The following is a 16,822-nucleotide window of genomic DNA, read 5'->3' on the forward strand; positions in this document are numbered from 1 at the left end:
TTTGGTTTGTTCAGAACTCCCTGGACTAATTAGGACAAGTTCATGTCGGCTTCTTTCTTTCTGGGGGACATTGCTCTGCTATGAGGGGCAAGTGTCCAGTGGGAGACACTGCCACGGCGTTTGGGAAGCTGTGTCTGGCTCTTTGTGTCCTGTCCTTTTGCTCACAGCCTGAGTTTCTCCACAGCCTAGCACCCGTGTGTCATTACTATCCAGATAGTTCCTTCATACTTCAGCAGCTCCTTCAAAACCTCCTGGGAATGCTCTGTGTGGAATGTCTGCTTTGCCTGTTTCTCCTTTGTGTTCCCCGAGTCCTCAGACCTACATTTTTCTGTGCTAACTACACGTACACGCCCTCTCTCAGAACCTTCCTGTTCTCTGTCTCCTGCAGTAAGCAGACAGTTGTGCTGATGTTTGTACTCAGCCAACAGCACTTTAGGTTTTAGCTTCAGTGTGAACAGAAATCTAGTCAGATACTTTTTTTTAGGGATGGCCTGCTTTTCCTGTGAATAACCAATAATATTGTAGATGCTGAAGGCTGAAACCTAAAGCAACATTCTGAGCTGCAAGACCAGGCCCCTTCTATTTGGACTTGACCTACCCTGGAATAGTTCATTGGAGAACGCCTAAGAAGTACCAGTAAGATGAAATCTGAAAGATGTGTTGATTGACTGTGATTAAACCACAGGAAAACACCACCAGCACAGAACACATTTCCAGTTATATGCAGATACAGACTGTCTCGTGTACTTACCTTCTAACATCACTGGTGGGATTCCTTCGGCTTCTCTGCTGTTCAGCGTCGTTTTCATTGTTGTGGGAGTTAAACGGGCATGTCTAAAGTGCTTGAGTAGAGCCGGAGAGTCTTCTCTGTGCCCGTGCCATAGGAAATGGTGCTGCTGCCCACTGTGCGATAAGTGCCGAAGCTGTGACCAGCCTTGTTTTGTTATTCCTGGTGACCCCCCTAAAGCTCGCATCCACACCACACCACACACCACATAGCACACCACACCACACACCATACACCACATCACACACCACATCACACCACACCACACACCACACACCACACCACACCACACCACACACCACACACCATACCACACCACACTGGATTGTTTTGAATCAGATCCCAAACATGAAATCATTTCTACCCTTAATATTTCAGTGTATAGAGGAAATAAGAAATGAAAACATAAACCACAGACAAAAACCCTCATGTACTACTGGTAGGAGTGTGAGACAGTGCTAGCACTCTGGAATTGTTTGGGCTTTTTGTTATTGTTATTGGTTGGTTTGTTCGTTTTGGGTTTTTGTTGTTGTTTGTTTTGTTTTTTGAAACAAGGTTTCTCTGTGTAACCCTGGCTGTCCTGGAACTCACTCTGTGGACCAGGCTGGTCTTGAAATCACAGAGATAACACCTGCCTCTGCTGCCAAAGAACTAGGATTAAAGACTTGTGCCATTATGCCTGGGTCTAGCTCTTCTTTAAAGTTGACTGTTAAGTTACCGTAGACTCAGCAGTCATGCTCTGTGTCTAGCCACACACCTTACACATTTGACCAGCGTTATTCATAATATCCCTATTGTGGAGTCATTGTATCTGCGGAACAAATGGATCAAATGTCTTAGGTACAGACAGTAGCGAGGTACCTACTAATGCATGCTCCATTGGATTCAACAATGCTAAATGAAAGGAGCCAGGCACCGGAGACTGTACTTTGCTTGATTCTCTCAGGTGGAATGTTCAGGAAAATGTATACGAGCCTCTAGAGTTGGAAAGTAGGTTAGTGGGCCGGAATTGCTGGTGCATCGGTTAACAGGGAGTGGACTTGAGTCTCACAGAGAGTAAACTATCCTAAAACTGATTGATAGTTGTGGTTGCAAACCGTGGCAAATTTACTTAAAACATCATTGACTTTTACATCAATGAGGGAACCGTGTTTGTTTGTTTTTCTGTGTAAACATGAAGATCCCAATGCAAACACCCAACAAACACAAAAAAAGCCTGCCATGACCCAGGCCTGTAACCCCACTATGTATGCACTACGGAGGGCAGAGCTGGACGATCCCTGGGGCTTCCTGCTCTTCAGCCTTGATCCCGGTTCAGGGAGAGACCCTGTCTCAGGGGAATACAGCAGAGGGTCATACACCAGAAACCAGCCTTACACACACCCGCAAACACGCATGTGTTTATCACATACAGAGTTTTCAAGTGATATATAACCAAGAGACAACTGATAATATTGGTAATTCTTACTAATAAAGTTCCTGAATTGGAAATTGTTGATGTGTCTTATGTCTGTAGCCTTTATATCTATAGATTTCTCTTTCTTTTTGTCTTTTCTGTGTTTTTTGTTTGTTTTTGTTTTGTTTCAAGAAGGTAGATAACCTGTTCTGTAATTTGTCCTCAGGGTGAACTGTGCTGTGCCTCCCTGTGTAGTTTAGTATGTTGTGACTTCTTGGCTGTGAAAACTGAAAAATCAGGCTTGACTTGCCATGGGAAGGGAAAGGCCTGTCTTTGCGGGTAGTGTGGTCCTCATACCTTTTTACCGTTCAGGAGGTCGAGCTCTGAAAGAGTCAAATGCAGTGTGACATAGACTTTAAGAGTTTGCGCTTTGATTAAGTTATTTCTTTTTTCTTTTTAAAGAACTTTCAAAATAACCATTTTGAAACTGAAGCTAAACAAAAACAAGATATTTTGGCAAAATTGTTTAAATGTGAGGTTAGTTGAAAGTGTCTCACTGTGGCTTCTAATCTTGTTCTCATGACTTTATATTTCCTTTTCTCAAGTGTCTTTTGCTTAAATATAAGTCTATACTTTTTGGAACTTAAATTGTAAAACCAGTTTTATCATTGTAATGAAAGTAGAAAAATAGAATTAAAGCAAAGGTAGAAATTAAAGTCATCATTCTGACTTGGAGAACCACTGTCAACATTTTTATTTTCTCCAGATATTTTTGATCTTTATGTACTCATGCAGACACATGATTGTGTTTACACTGAACTAAGACAGTGAAGGACTGGTCAAAGATCAGAGCTAGGTAAGGTTATACTGTATAGGCCAGCTTGCTTTGTTAGCACACACTGCAGCAGAAACAGGCATTGCAAAGGATCAGTGTGATGCATGTATGTACTGAGCACACCTGCGAGGGTGGTCAGTGCTCTGAATCACCTGTCTGCTGCAAGTATCAGGCTGGGTGGGGAAATGACAGCCTCACACTCAGCAGCAGTTAGCAGTTCTGTTAGAAAAGACAGTGAGATCTGGTCCTTTCTATACATCCGTGTTCCTTTTTGCTGCAGTTCTGGAAATCAGGCCAAGGGCCTTGTTCACTGCTGGGCAAGAGCTCTGCACTGGTCTTCAGCCAGGCTCCGTTTCTGACAGTGTTCCCAGGCTTGGAGTGGGCCTGGCCTTGCCCATCACAAATACCAGACATTTATATTTTATGGATGGACTAGGCTCATTGTGTGTATCTAACTTTCATTTGGGAAGTGTATCATGAGTAGTTTTCCATGTTACTATTTCTTTTTTTTTTTTTAATTACACTTTATTCGCTTTGTACCCCCATAAGCCCCTCCCTCCTCCCCTCCTGATCCCACCCTCCCATCCCCTTCTTCATGCATGCCCCTCCCCAAGTCCACTGATAGGGGAGGTCTTCCTCTCCTTCCTTCTGATCTTAGTCTATCAGATCACTTCAGGAGTGGCTGCATTATCATCTTCTGTGGCCTGGTAAGGCTGCTCCCCCCTCAGGGGGAGGTGATCAAAGAGCAGCCCAATTAGTTCATGTCAGAGACAGTCCCTCTTCCCATTACTAGGGAACTCACTTGTACACTGAACTGCCATGGGCTACATCTGTGAAGGGGTTCTAGGTTGTCTGTCAGTGCTCTTAATACAAAAGCATTTCTCTAGTCCTTGGCCAAGCCAAGTTTTGTTTGTTTGTTTGTTTGTTTGTGGGGAGTTCGGTTTTGTTGCTTTGTTTTGGGGGAGGTTGTTTTCTTGTCTGAGACAAGGCTGGCCTGGAACTCAGAGCTATACCTGACTCTGGCACCACACCTAGCTACAAGGATACACTCTGTTTTTGCAGAAGTGGTTTTGTCATCAATTTTGGGGCTGATTGATGGCTATATGTTTTAAGAATTCTAGGAAGATATATACTAGGAATACCTTATACAGAAAGGTTGTATGTAACATTTTCAGGATTTTTTTTAAAGCCTCTGTAAACATTAGAGTATAATTCTTATTAGCAAAAATGTTCTGCTGTTAATTGCCTTTCCTTTGGGGCTAGTGGTTGACTATCTTTTTCTACCATATATAACTTTTTGGCCTTGTATTTTGTAAAAAATCTGTTCATGTCAGTCATTTGATTAATAGCTATTCATTGCTTACCCAGTGCCAGACATGATACCTAAGGCAGATGAGCCTGACCCTTGAGAAGCTTAGAGATTAGTTAACAGTGACACAGTAAGTATGGAAAGGTGTAAATAAAGAAGCTAATTCCTTGAGCTAAAATAAGGTGCTATGGTTGAAAGAGGTTGAAGACTACTTCAGCCAAGGTCATGGTGTCAGGAGACTGCTCAAAACAGATGACACTGGCCTGAAACTTGAATGATAGCACAGTCATAGAATACTCTGGGGGAAGACCATTCCAGGTAATCACAAGCAAGGTCAATGTTCTGAAGTAAGAACAGAGAGCAAACTCAAAGATAGAGGCCAGCATGGTGCCATCAGTGTGAACTAGTTCCCACTGGAATGAAGTGGCTTCCAAGATTAGGCCTGGATCATAGATTTCCCAGGGACTGTGATAAAGAGGACCCTATGGAAGGCTTTTAGAGGCCTGGCAGACAGGGTTGGTATGACCAGTAACTGGGTTCTGCTCTGTGTGTTTTACATGTCTTAGCATGCCTGTGTTCACTGAACAGTGGCCGTACATCTGTAGTTCCAGAAGTCAGGCCAGTGGTGCAGTTTTAAGATCCTTAGGATATGACTAGCTCTTAAAGCAAGATATAGGGATGATACCACTCAGGAAGATGATGTTGATAGAGAAGAAAGGACTGAGGTTGGAGACCAAGATTAATTCTAATGTTAGAGGTCTACTAGAGAAGGAGAATTCAGCAAAGATAGCTTGAGCATGAGTTACCAAAGTCATTCAGCTAGGACATAAACATGAGTGTTTTGTCAGGCCCCAGGAAAAAAGCCTTGAAGGAAGGTGGGTGTGAAAACTGTGGCATGATGCTAAGAGCTGTGTAGATTATAGTGAGGACTGAGCATGCTCTGGTAGATTTAGTAAGAGCAGTTCAGTACACTGAAGGAGCTGTGTGGGAGAATGGCAGGAAAGAGTCTCCTCAAGGCCTCCTGTGAAAAGGGCAAGCGAGATGTGGAGCATTGGGCAGAGAGGGACTGGTTTATGGTGGGTTGTTCTAGGGTGCACAATGTATCACAGGGAGGTAAGAGAGTATAATGTTTACGCAGCCAGGTGGGGAACTGAAGAGGAAGTGAGTTCTGGTCAAAGTGGGGCTGTTTTCTTTTTAAACCCATAGACGTAATTATCAGCCCAAACGAGAATTGCAGAATGTGCTGGAGGCTCAGTGACAGAGAGAAACACTTGAAACGGTATGGAGAATGGAGACTGGTGTTCTTGTTGCTCCCTCCCACCTCATATATATATGTGCATATATGGATACATATATGAATTTATGGGAATATGTGTACATACTATCTGACACTGATATATGTCCAGTAAAAATCAGCTGTGGAAATATGTAAGTCTAGTATGTAGCTGTTGCTCACATACAGGTTTGGAGATCTTAGCTGTAAATGTCATTGTGTTGTGCTGTATGTACATGTATGTGTCTGTCCATACCATCTGTGTGTGTGTGTATATGTGTGTGTGCGTGTGTGCGCGTGCGTGCACGTGTTCTGAGCTGGGCTGTAATGAGGTCTGGAGCCACAGGACTATGGGATTTTGGGGTTTGTTAGATCAGTACTTAGAAGGTTGGAGAGTTTTGGTTGACCTTTATTTTCCCTGTGCTTAGTGATGTGTTTCTTTAACAACACCTGCTGAAAACTGGTGACAGTTCCATTGGCTTTTGCATAAGATTTTCCTGATTTTAGTGCTGAAAGTGCTGAATTACAAAGAGGATTCACCACTCTTAACTGTAAATCAGGTTATTCATGTGATATCAATTGTTTCTGTTGTGCACATGTGTGTATCAGAAGGATATGAAAGAAAGACCATGAATATGTTAACAGTAAAATGACAAGAATTTGGCCAGGTAGTCGTGGTGCATGCCTTTAAATCCCAGCACTGGGAAGGCAGAGGCAGGCAGATTTCTGAGTTTGAGCCCAGCCTGGTGCATAGAGTGAGTTCCAGGATAGCCAGGACTACACAGAGAAACCCTGTCTCACCACCACCCCCCAAAAAAAAGACAAGATTTTTTTTTTAATGCTACAAGTACTGAGTATTAGATTAAAGACCATTCCTGGTTAGTGTTAGAGGGTTTGGTAACAAAACATGATATTGTCCTAAAAGAACTCAGTGTCTCATCACGACAGGTCATTGGAGTGTGGCGTCTTTCCCCACAATAAATGCAGACTATTTTTTTTTTTTAAATCCATACTCTTAGCATTAAGAAGAAAAGGAACCATTAATACGAACATGGTGCCCCAGGCTTCACTAGACTGTTGTTTCTCTGAAGGCGAGCTTGATTTTCCACAAGATTCCTAGCATCTCATAGGCACTCAATAAATACTTGCAAGATAAATCAAATTAATGAGCAAGGTATGAAGATGAGCGTGGAAGATAAGGATGAGTTAGTCTAAGCCATGGCATTTGTTACTACTAACAGCTGACATTTATTTAAACTTAACTTGTGCCAGCCGCTCTACTAAGTGAGTTACACGCACTGACTCATTTAATCCTTATGTTATTACCCCTATTTTTTCTAGTTACAGAAACTAAAGTACTTTGCCCTAATTAATGTAGAGCTGGGATTTTGAATCCTGGCAATCCTGGGGCTCTCTCATCACTCTCCTGGGTCAGCAGTTCTTACAGATGACCGGGGTTCAGTTTCCAGGACCCACATAGTGGCTCACAGCCATCTACAATTCCAGTTCCAAAGGGAGTCAATGCTGTCTTATGGCCTCCTCAGGCAGCAAGAACAAATGTGGTACAGATAACATACATGCAGGCAAAACACTCATACAGATTAAAATAAACTTTAAAAGTATTGTGTTTCTTTATGGTTTAATGACAAAGCAAGTGTAGCTGTTGTGACTTCATGGTCCGTAAGAGAGGACCTTGCCTTCGTTTTGGAGCCTAGGGTGTGGCTTACTTTTAAGCCTGTCAGAACACTGCTTTGTTTTGGATTTCACCTCAGCTCCACTCTTGTCCAAACAGGGTTGTCCTGTAATGACTGTTTTGTCCTGCTCTTGCTGAGATGGCCACAGTTCCTCTGCTGTGTGCTTTCCTTCGTTGCAGTGCATCAGTGAACCTGATTTTGTGAGATTAAAGGTCTGTTTCTTTGGTCTTAAACTTGCTTGGGTTAGAACACTGCCAACTGTTGAGACCTAGTTTGAACAAAATGTAAGATGGATCAAGATAAATGGTTGAAGCTGGCCAGCAGCATAGAGCTCAGTGCACATAAACTTGGGCTTTCTGGTCAGATTCTGATAAGGGGCGGGATCTGCTACAGGCCTAAGTTATTTTTTAGTGACTTACCGTCAATCTTTAAAGCTGCGTATATAGAACTACTTGTATTGTTTACAGCACCAGTTACTGAAGTAGATGTAAATGCAGACAGATAAGTATTAATTAACTATCAGCTATAGAAGAAAGTCTGCAAATTGAGAACATTTATTCTTTTCCAATACAGTGAAAAACACTGACAGTGATGAGTGGGGAAATTTGTGGGGTGGGGGTTAGATCTTTTATTTTTGTTCCTGTGAGAGCAGCATGCATTAAATTGCAGTTCAGTATTTAAAAGCGACAAGATGCTAGTAAGACCTCATTCCACTGTTTTTTCCAAAGTAGTATTTTCTGGCCTTTCTCCCCTGTCAGCTCCTGGTGTTAGTTTTCTGGCTCTAGGCGTTGGTGAGGCACTCCGTCCTCTATGCTTCATCATAGTGACAAGCCTTTAGGGAAAGGACTTACCTGGCACCTGTGCACTCTGGCATATCCCTGGCCACCAGTTGTTTGCTCTCCGCTCGCTGCCTCGTGTTTATTGTCGTTATGGGTACAGCTGTCATTACATCGTTTATGATAATGCTATTCAAAGGGTGGGTTGTTGCTTAGCCACTCTGCTGTAACAGACCATGTTATAAACCCCAGGCAGACAGTACTGGATAAGTTAGATATTTACCCCTGAAATGAGCGAGGCTTAGAAATAAAATAACTGAGGGTCTTTTATGTGCACTTTCTTCCTCTTTTCTACCTTTGTGTTTCTGTTCAGCGGTCAAATTCAAGAGAAGTTTACTTATTAGCACTTTATTTTTAATTTTATTTTTTAATTAATTAAGTCAGTTTACATCTTGGTCATAGGCACTTCCCTCCTCTCCTCCCAGTCCTACCCTCCCTCTCGTATCCCCTCTCCTCTATTCCTCAGAATTAAGAGGAGTCCCCAACCAAGCAACCCAGCTCATCTATTCACATGAAGACTGAGTTCTTCCTCCCCTGTGGCCTTGCAGGGAAGTCCCACCAGGGGAATGATCAGGCAACATAGTCTGTGTCAGAGATGGCTCCCACTCCCCTAACTAGTGAGCCCACATGAAGCCTAAGATGTCCATCAGTTTTATCTTCTTTACTTTTAATGCCACAGCAGTAGGACAAAAAAAAAAACAAAACCTTGTTTGTTTTCTACAGTCCATGTTTAAATTCTCTGTGTCCCTAAGATTCTTTCTTAGTAGTTTTGCCTGACATCCATTCTCTTAACAAATTTCGGTGTATAATAGTCTTGTTGCTATAAGAAGAATATTATACAACAGAGTTTGTCATCTTGTCTGATTGAAATTTGTACCCTTAGACCATCAATTCCTCACCCCATCCCTCCTCCAGTCTTTGGTAGTGACCAGTTCTTCATGTAAGTAAGAGTCATGGTGAACTTTTCTTTGTGTTGCTGGCTTTTCACCTAGCATATTAGCCTTCACATCATTCATGTTGAAGCTGTCAACATAAAAACACAACTCTCATTTTAAAAGGAATAAGAGATAGCTTATTCTGGTCATTTTGAGTGACCCTGACCCAGGAACACAGATTTACCCAGTTTCCATGTTCCAACACGGAAGCAGTTTCACAGGGTTTTTATAGTTTTTACAGAACAAAGAAATTCATAAGCCAAGGCAAGTTTAAAATATTGTAGCATTGGTAGGTGCAACAAGATGGGATGCTGTTCTACAGGTCTAAGATGCTATCCCGTGACGTTCTTAGCTTTTGAATTGGCAAAAGCTAGTGGTCTGCTAAGTCAGTAGATTCTAAAAAGTTTTTATTTATTATCACAAGATCTTTGTTCCTATTCAGAATGGGGCAAAGATGTTCCAGAAGAATAGAACTAGCCCAAGATAAGGTAATTAACTTCTGAACCTGCAAAATTCCAATCTCTCTACAGTACTAAAGTCCAAGTTGGTCCATCAGTCTCTGCACACAGACTCCATCCAGGAGTTTTTCATTCACAGATAGACATAGCTTCTTTTCAGGAATGTTCCTTAACAAGGCACATGACAGGGTTTCCCTTTTATTTTATGGCTGAGTGATACTTCATTGTGTATGTATCACTTTTTTTTTTACTACTTCTCAGTGGATAATAGAGTTGCTGCTGCCTCTTTTATTGTGAAAAGTAATGCAACAAAGAGGAGGGTGCAAATACTCCAAGACCCTGTTTCCAGTTCTTTTGAGTATCTACTAAAAAGCAGTATTGTTGAATTGTTTGGATCTAATTTGGAGAAACCTCAGAAACTCATCACCACTCAGACAAAGTTTATAGCAATTGAAAGGCTGTATTCCATGTGGCTGGGACTACACTCAGGTCCTAAGTGTACACTCAGGTACACTGGGTCTTAAGTGTAGCCCACATGTCTACAGCAAAAAGCCAAAAACCACGTCCTGGCATCTCATTCAGCAGCTCAGGGGCGCTTCGCAGAAGCAGCCAGTTAGCAGGAGCTAAGCTGAGTGGTTAGCTGGAATGGTTAGCTGCACAGGTACGCAGTTTAACAGAAGTTAAGTTAGCTGGAGCATCTTGACCTTAGATTCCTACCATTGAGTTTGCTAATTTTTTTATCAAGAAGATCAAATGACCTCAGTAAAAATTCAAGATGGAAGAACCTCTGCATTGTCTTGTCCTGTCACATCTCCACTGGTTCCATGGTCATGAGTCAAATCATTGACTTGTCCTGTTTTAGTGGGAGCATAGTTAGTCCTAAGAATCGATAGCTTACCTGAGTTTATTCTGTTAGGTGTAGTTGGCCATAGAGTTGAGAATGCAGGGTCCCATTCTGAGCCCAGTCAGAATAAGAATCAACAATCAGGCTAATGCTGACAGGAAGATGGTCAGCCATGACTGTTGGGTATTCATGCCAGCTCTGGTGGCAGGGAAAGCTTTCCCTGTGGAGAGCAGATACTCCATTTGTAAACTTTGTATACTTTAAACTTTTTAAACCCTCAAGCCTCACAAGTACCTCCCCCCCAGCTCCAGGGACCAAGCTGCCTGCCTTCCCTAACAGCGCTAACTACTATTCCCAGCCCCAAGGCAGGAGGGTGGCCAGGCCTTACCCTACAGGGAAAAAAATTCCACCAATCCCTCAGCTTGCCTCAAGATCAGGCTATATAACCCTTCTAATCCTAGGCCACCCTGGAATAGCTCCACACCACCCTCCTTCCCTCAAGAAGCCCTGTATAAACCCTGTGTCCTGTGGAGCAGAGGTAGCCACCTCCTGGGATTTTCCCTCCCCATAAATCTCTTGTGTGAGGTTTGTTGTGCAGTGTGACTTTGTGGTGCTTCTTGACTGCCGAGATACCTCCCCCCCCCCCAAGCTGTAACATTTACAGTGGGGACCAAGCAGAGACCAATACCAGACACCTAACCCAACACCTCCGTGTAGTCCAGCTGATTGGAGTAAAGTCTTTCAGTTGGCTATAAATTATGACTGAGTGGTCATCTCTTGTGGGCTCCCTGTCGCCCACAAGAGTACAGTACAGTACAGCTGTACAGTTTCATATGCTTAGCAACCATGCCCAAGGGGTCCAACTTCTTGACATCTCAGCTTACTATTTGTAATTTAAAATTTAAAATATGACAAATAAAAATTGTTTATATTTATATTTGTACATAAAATGTTTCCTTCCTGTAAAGCCTGCCATTTCCTTTTTGTATAATGTTGGCACCTTGTGAAAGGGCTTTTGATCACATGTACATGACTTATCTCTAGACTTGTTCCATTGGCTTTTATGTTGGTTCCAGTCTTTCTAAGGGAGAATCTGTTTTCTCGCCTTTTCCAGCCTCTGGAGCAACATTGCAGCTCTTGACCTAGCCCTCCACCTCCAGAGCCTACCGGGTGCTGTCCTACCCCAGTTGTCATGTTGTCTCCAGCATGGCTCACCTGGACAGGCGGATGGTCTCCCTTCTTTAGGGTCATCACTTTTATTGTACGAGCAAACCCCTTTGCCACATAACAATTTCATCGGTTTCTGGGACAAAGACTTCTGGGGACCATCACTGAATTTTCTGTTAACTAGAGTTTAACTTTTATTGAACACTGTTTATCTCAGGGTTTTTTTTGTTTGTTTGTTTGTTTTTGTTTTTTTGCAGCGGGGGTGGAGGAAAGAGGGGTGCATCTTCTGAAAAATTATTCGTATTAATAGCTAAAAATTTTATTCAAAAACTGGTGTAATCTAAAAAGCAGTTTAGGAGGCTGTCTGATTTAACTTACCACTCTTCCCTAATTGGGCATGTTAGGGGCTTTTCTGTGTTTTTATCTTTGGACTTTCATACAAGCTTTGAGGAAAGTTTTGAGTCAGTTGTTCAACTCCTTTGATTTACTAATGTTTTAAGCTGTGTTGTTGTGGGTTTGTTTTTTTCTCCTACCTAAATTTACATATTTCCCTTACCTTTAGAAATAGCTTCCTTTGGATTTTGAAATGTTAGACTCGTTACTTGCAGCCCTAGTGCTGACTTGTGGGGGAGGGAGTATGTTCTTGGATCAGTAACATTTCATAAGCGTTGTTGAAGGCTTAAAGCCACTAATAGGAAAAGGGGGCGTAAGTAAGTGGCTCAAAGTGCAAGGCTTGCCAGTTGTTGCCTAAATCTAACCCCACTGCTGGCTTTCTTAACTGATGTCTCCTGGAAGAACGGCATGCTTGAGTGTGTGAATGCTAAGGATACGGAAGTGAGTTAGGCCTGCTCCTGTCCTAAAGAAGATGTAAACACAGATGTGTGTGTACAAGACATTTGTTGTAGTTAATAGGTAAGAGGAGTCTGCTAAGGTGACTCCATGACACAGGAGCCCTGGTCTTGCACAGATGTAGCTGCATCTTGCCAGAGGACGTAAGGCTCACTTGTCCTTCAGTTGTACCATTGAGTGCTAAAATTTTATCCATAATGACCACTAGTGACTCAAGCCTGCCCCAGAAAGAGCTTCAGCCACTGAATGTCACGTGCTCTGCTGATGAGGTCAGCCTTGACCACATGCAGCCTTCCACTCGACTGCAGTCAGTGATAATCTAGGACAGGTGAAACGGCAGTGTAGAGTCCTCCAAAGTATTTCACATGTCCACAAAACTTGGTCCCGGTCCCATAGTTTCATGATGACCATTATTTCTAACTTGAATTTCTTCTTAGGGTGCAAAATGAACACATAAGAAGACTCAGTGATGTCAAGTTTTTAGAATTCCATGTCCTCCTTCCAGGGACTTGTGGTTTTGTACACACAAACTAAAGCAATTAAGGTCCTGACAAACCATCTCTTCTCCACTACTTCTTCCCTTATAACTAGGGTGAACAGTGGGGTGGGGTTGGGATGCCTCCTGACGAGGCTTCAGGAAAATGCTACAGCCAGAAGTGTTAGGGCTCCTCACTCTGACAGCCTCATGCTTCAGAGATGAACAGTCATTAATACTCATTTTATTGGGGTGTCTGTGAATTATAATACCAAAAATTGAGTTGCTTTGGTTTGGGTGTGAGTGTTCTCATCTCTCCCTACACGGCCCTGGTTCACGTTGCCCTCCCTGCACTTCTGTTTCTCCTCACGACAAGTGCTGTTTGAACAGTCCTAACATGTGATGCTGCCTAAGGTTTCCTGGTCCCATTTTGAAGAATTTGGACAAGTCAGGAGCAGAGCAGATAGAACACCTTCCCAGCCTGCCACTGTTGGGAAAGGCACGAGGTAGAAGGTGCTTGAGAACAAGGGTCACCTGAAACCCACACTGCTAGAGTGTGGGCCTTCCACTGTCGCAGAGCTCACGCACCTGATGTCCCGAGGGTCTTGCTCTGCCTTTCAAGAGGACTACCTCTTTATGCTGAATTTCTATTCCGTGCTATTGAATGATTCTCCTGCCTCTTCCTTTCCAGCCTGTCTACAGGTATGTACCAACACAACCAGCCAAATGTTGTTTAGTAAAAAAGGGAAGTAATGAGTGTTTCCTAGGGAAGATTGTGTTTGTAATAGGTATTTCCAAGTGGCAGTGCCCAGGTGTGCTAGTACTAGCAAGTAATGTTTGTATGGAAATTACCCTGCCAGGCATTTTGTAGCTAGTAACTCGGTTAGTCCTGTGAGGTCAGTTGTCATTATTTTACTGAGCAGGAAGTAAAGAGGTAAGTAATTAGCGCAAAGAGGTAAGTAATTTGTCCAAGCACTTAATGATTACAGAACTGAGACCCAGAAGTCTGGGATGGGCACTTGTACTTTTTGTCAAGGTACTATACTCCTCTCAAGTCAGGTCTGAAATTGTTATTAAATGTAATGCTATTAAGGCATTGGTTGTGTTGGATATTGGATATTGTGTTGGATAAAATTCATTAGTTATGTTATAGTGAATCATAAGTATAATTGCCTTCACATATTTTAAAGTAAACAAGTATCTTACCTACTAAATGTCCAACCTGTTTGCTTCCTAGGAGAAGACTTTGCGGTTGTACAGCAAGAAATCATTATGATGAAAGACTGCAAACACCCAAATATTGTTGCTTATTTTGGAAGCTATCTCAGGTACATTGTTTATTTCCCTTTTGAAAAACATGATTCTATCACCTAATTCATTTAACAGAATAAAATTGACTCCAATATTGTGATTCTTGCTTAGAAGGTAGGCTCTTTTCTGTTCACAGGAATGGCATTTTTGCTAATGACCTGTGTGGTAATTCTGTAATGTGTCGCCAGCTTGTGACCTGGGAGTTCTGTATGTTGTTTTGAGGAAACTGCTTCTATAGACATCAGCTGCTGCCCTTTTCTTCTGGGTTTAAAAGAATTCAGTCAGGAGCATCTCTCCCCCAAGATGGTTTTTTTGTTTGTTTGTTTGTTTGTTTTTTAAATGTCTTCTGTTTTTTAAATATCCTTCTGGTCTCTTTCTTTTGCTTCATTTTGTTCAAAAGACTAGCAACTATAATTATTCCCACCACACGCTTTTCTAGGGCCCAAAGTGCACTTCTGTGTGGACTTAGCCCCTGTGCTATTTTGGCAGGACCAGCCCAGGTTCATCAGGCCATGTGCCATAGAGGAGCCCTCAGACTTGACCCCATCTCCTCTCGCCTCTGCATATGCAGTGTGTCTGACACTCCGTTCCGGGTGAGGGCCCGATATGCTCGCCATAGTGTTTCTCCTCACATGTCCCACATACAGAACACTGCTGAACACAACAGGTAGAGGAACCCAGGGATTCTGTCCCTTGTCTTCTCAGCTCTCCTCACTCCAGCTGCTTGTGGTAAGCAGGGTAGGTCATGCTGTTGCACAGTCCTGCCTGCATTCTTACTGTCAGTTTGACAGTGCTTTAACAAGGAGTGGTTCAGTAGCAGCCTCAAAGGTGCATCTCAGCACCTGTCCAGTCGGCCCAACAGGGCAGTTACCGTAACAGTCTCCTAAAATCACCTGAGCGTGTGGTGCTGATGATTGGTTCCGGAGACAGTACAAATCACCACTGCAAAGCGGCTTATTTACCTGCTGCTTCCTAGGGCACAGAAAGCTGCAGTGCTTCCCTGCGATGTGGGTCTAGTCTTGTTTCTCAAGCACTGTAGAACATGCAAAGCCAAACCTACTCTGCGGCATCCTTTTTGCGGTAAAATGACTGTGGTCTTCCTGCAGGAAGACAACAGTGTGATACAGAAATCAGGGGCTTGAGTGAAAATGACAGGATCCTGGCTTTCATCACTAGTTGACAGTGTGACTTACAGCATTTTAGTCCAGTCACTCAGTGTCTCCATTTCCTCCTCTGGCAAAGAGGTGATAACATTTGTGTGATGGTTAGTCCTCTAGTATCCGTGAGGACCCGGTGTTAGAACTTGTGAAATGGAAAGAGTGGTGCTTGCCGAATGCAAACTGCCACCACCAGCTGCACCTCACGAGCTGAAAGCACCGTTCTATCAGTGCCTCAGCTGATCATTTCAACGCCGTTAGCATTGTGCTCCTTAGTCCATGTTAGTTCCGGCTTACAGACAAGATGCTTCAAGTTGTTTTCATTGTATTTTTATCCAAATGAAAAGATTATAGTGAATTTTCCTCCCCTCAAAGCAAAATTAAAACAAACCTAGGGTCATTTTAAAAATGTTCTTGTAGAGTGATGGGAATGTACTGTGAGGATGCTGCTTTAGCCCGCTGACTGAATTCCACCCTGCCACCGCCAATGAAAACGACTTGAAAGCAGGTGGAAGAGTAAAGAGTAGTGGCTCCTCCTTCCCTCCGTCCATCCTTTCTCTAGCTCTCTGTACAGAGTCTTCTTTATTCCTGACGAAAGTACGGACTTGGACCAAAGAGGAGCATGGAATCCTAAGAATTAGGTTTGTATTGTGCTCGAACTGAAAAGGACAGAGCGATCTTGTCATCCAGCCCACTCTTTCACAGATGAGAAAACAGGACGTAATATAACCTTTCTTCTGGAGGCTCGGTTGCCTGTTATTGGCAGGATTTAAGCCTGGCTCTGTCCGTTCCCTCACTGATACCTCTTCAGCCCATATTATTACTTAGCCCTAGAAATCCAAATAGCACCAGCTTATTCTATAAAGTCAAGGAGTTTGGAGTTCGGTACACCACCCCCAAAATACAACTTTCTTCTGTTGTTTCTATTACAGTGTATTTATAATGGATTAAGACCAAAAGATGAAGATGTGCAAGTGAGATTTGACCTCTGACAAACCTGCCCTGAGGGATCAGAATCAGACCATGAGTTCTCTTAGTAGATACCCAGTAAATAGTTATGTCCAGAGGCCCATGTAATAGTCTCACCTCACGGAGAGATCTCGACTGTACTCCTGTAGCTGAGTTCTTGATGTTCTTAACAGGAACTTCAGCCTCATCAGCATGAAGTCTAGTAATGAAATTTCCTCTGGTTACTTAAATTAAATAATAGCACACTGCATATCTGATGCATATTGTCTGAATATTTGTGTTTCTCTTAAAAGAAAGAAAACTAAATACCAAAGGCATATCCTTGAACCTACGAGAGCCAAGGACAATTTAACTCCATGTTCCTTCTAACTTTTCTTTAGACAAGAAAAAGCCTGCAGTTGTTACTGTAGGTATACGGTTACCCTTTGAAGGACACCATGATTTTAGAACACTAGATACCGAAGATCTGCAAAGGCAATAGAGTTCTTTGTGTAGATCCTCCCTCACCTGTCCGCAGTGTGAACTCA

The 16,822-nt window shown here is 42.8% G+C and overlaps 1 protein-coding gene across 4 annotated transcripts in view; it reads left to right on the top strand.

Annotated features, from left to right (window-relative positions):
• The window catches only part of Map4k3 (mitogen-activated protein kinase kinase kinase kinase 3), a 143,164-nt gene that overhangs the window by 53,135 nt on the left and 73,207 nt on the right, over window positions 1-16,822 (top strand). For all 4 annotated transcript variants that reach the window (XM_060363879.1, XM_060363882.1, XM_060363884.1 and 1 more), the window contains exon 3: window positions 14,096-14,186. In XM_060363879.1, the coding sequence (XP_060219862.1) occupies window positions 14,096-14,186 (91 nt within the window). The remainder of the gene's footprint in view (window positions 1-14,095; window positions 14,187-16,822) is intronic.

This window comes from Meriones unguiculatus, chromosome 1 (assembly GCF_030254825.1).
Source record: "Meriones unguiculatus strain TT.TT164.6M chromosome 1, Bangor_MerUng_6.1, whole genome shotgun sequence".
NCBI classification, from domain to species: Eukaryota; Metazoa; Chordata; class Mammalia; order Rodentia; family Muridae; genus Meriones; species Meriones unguiculatus.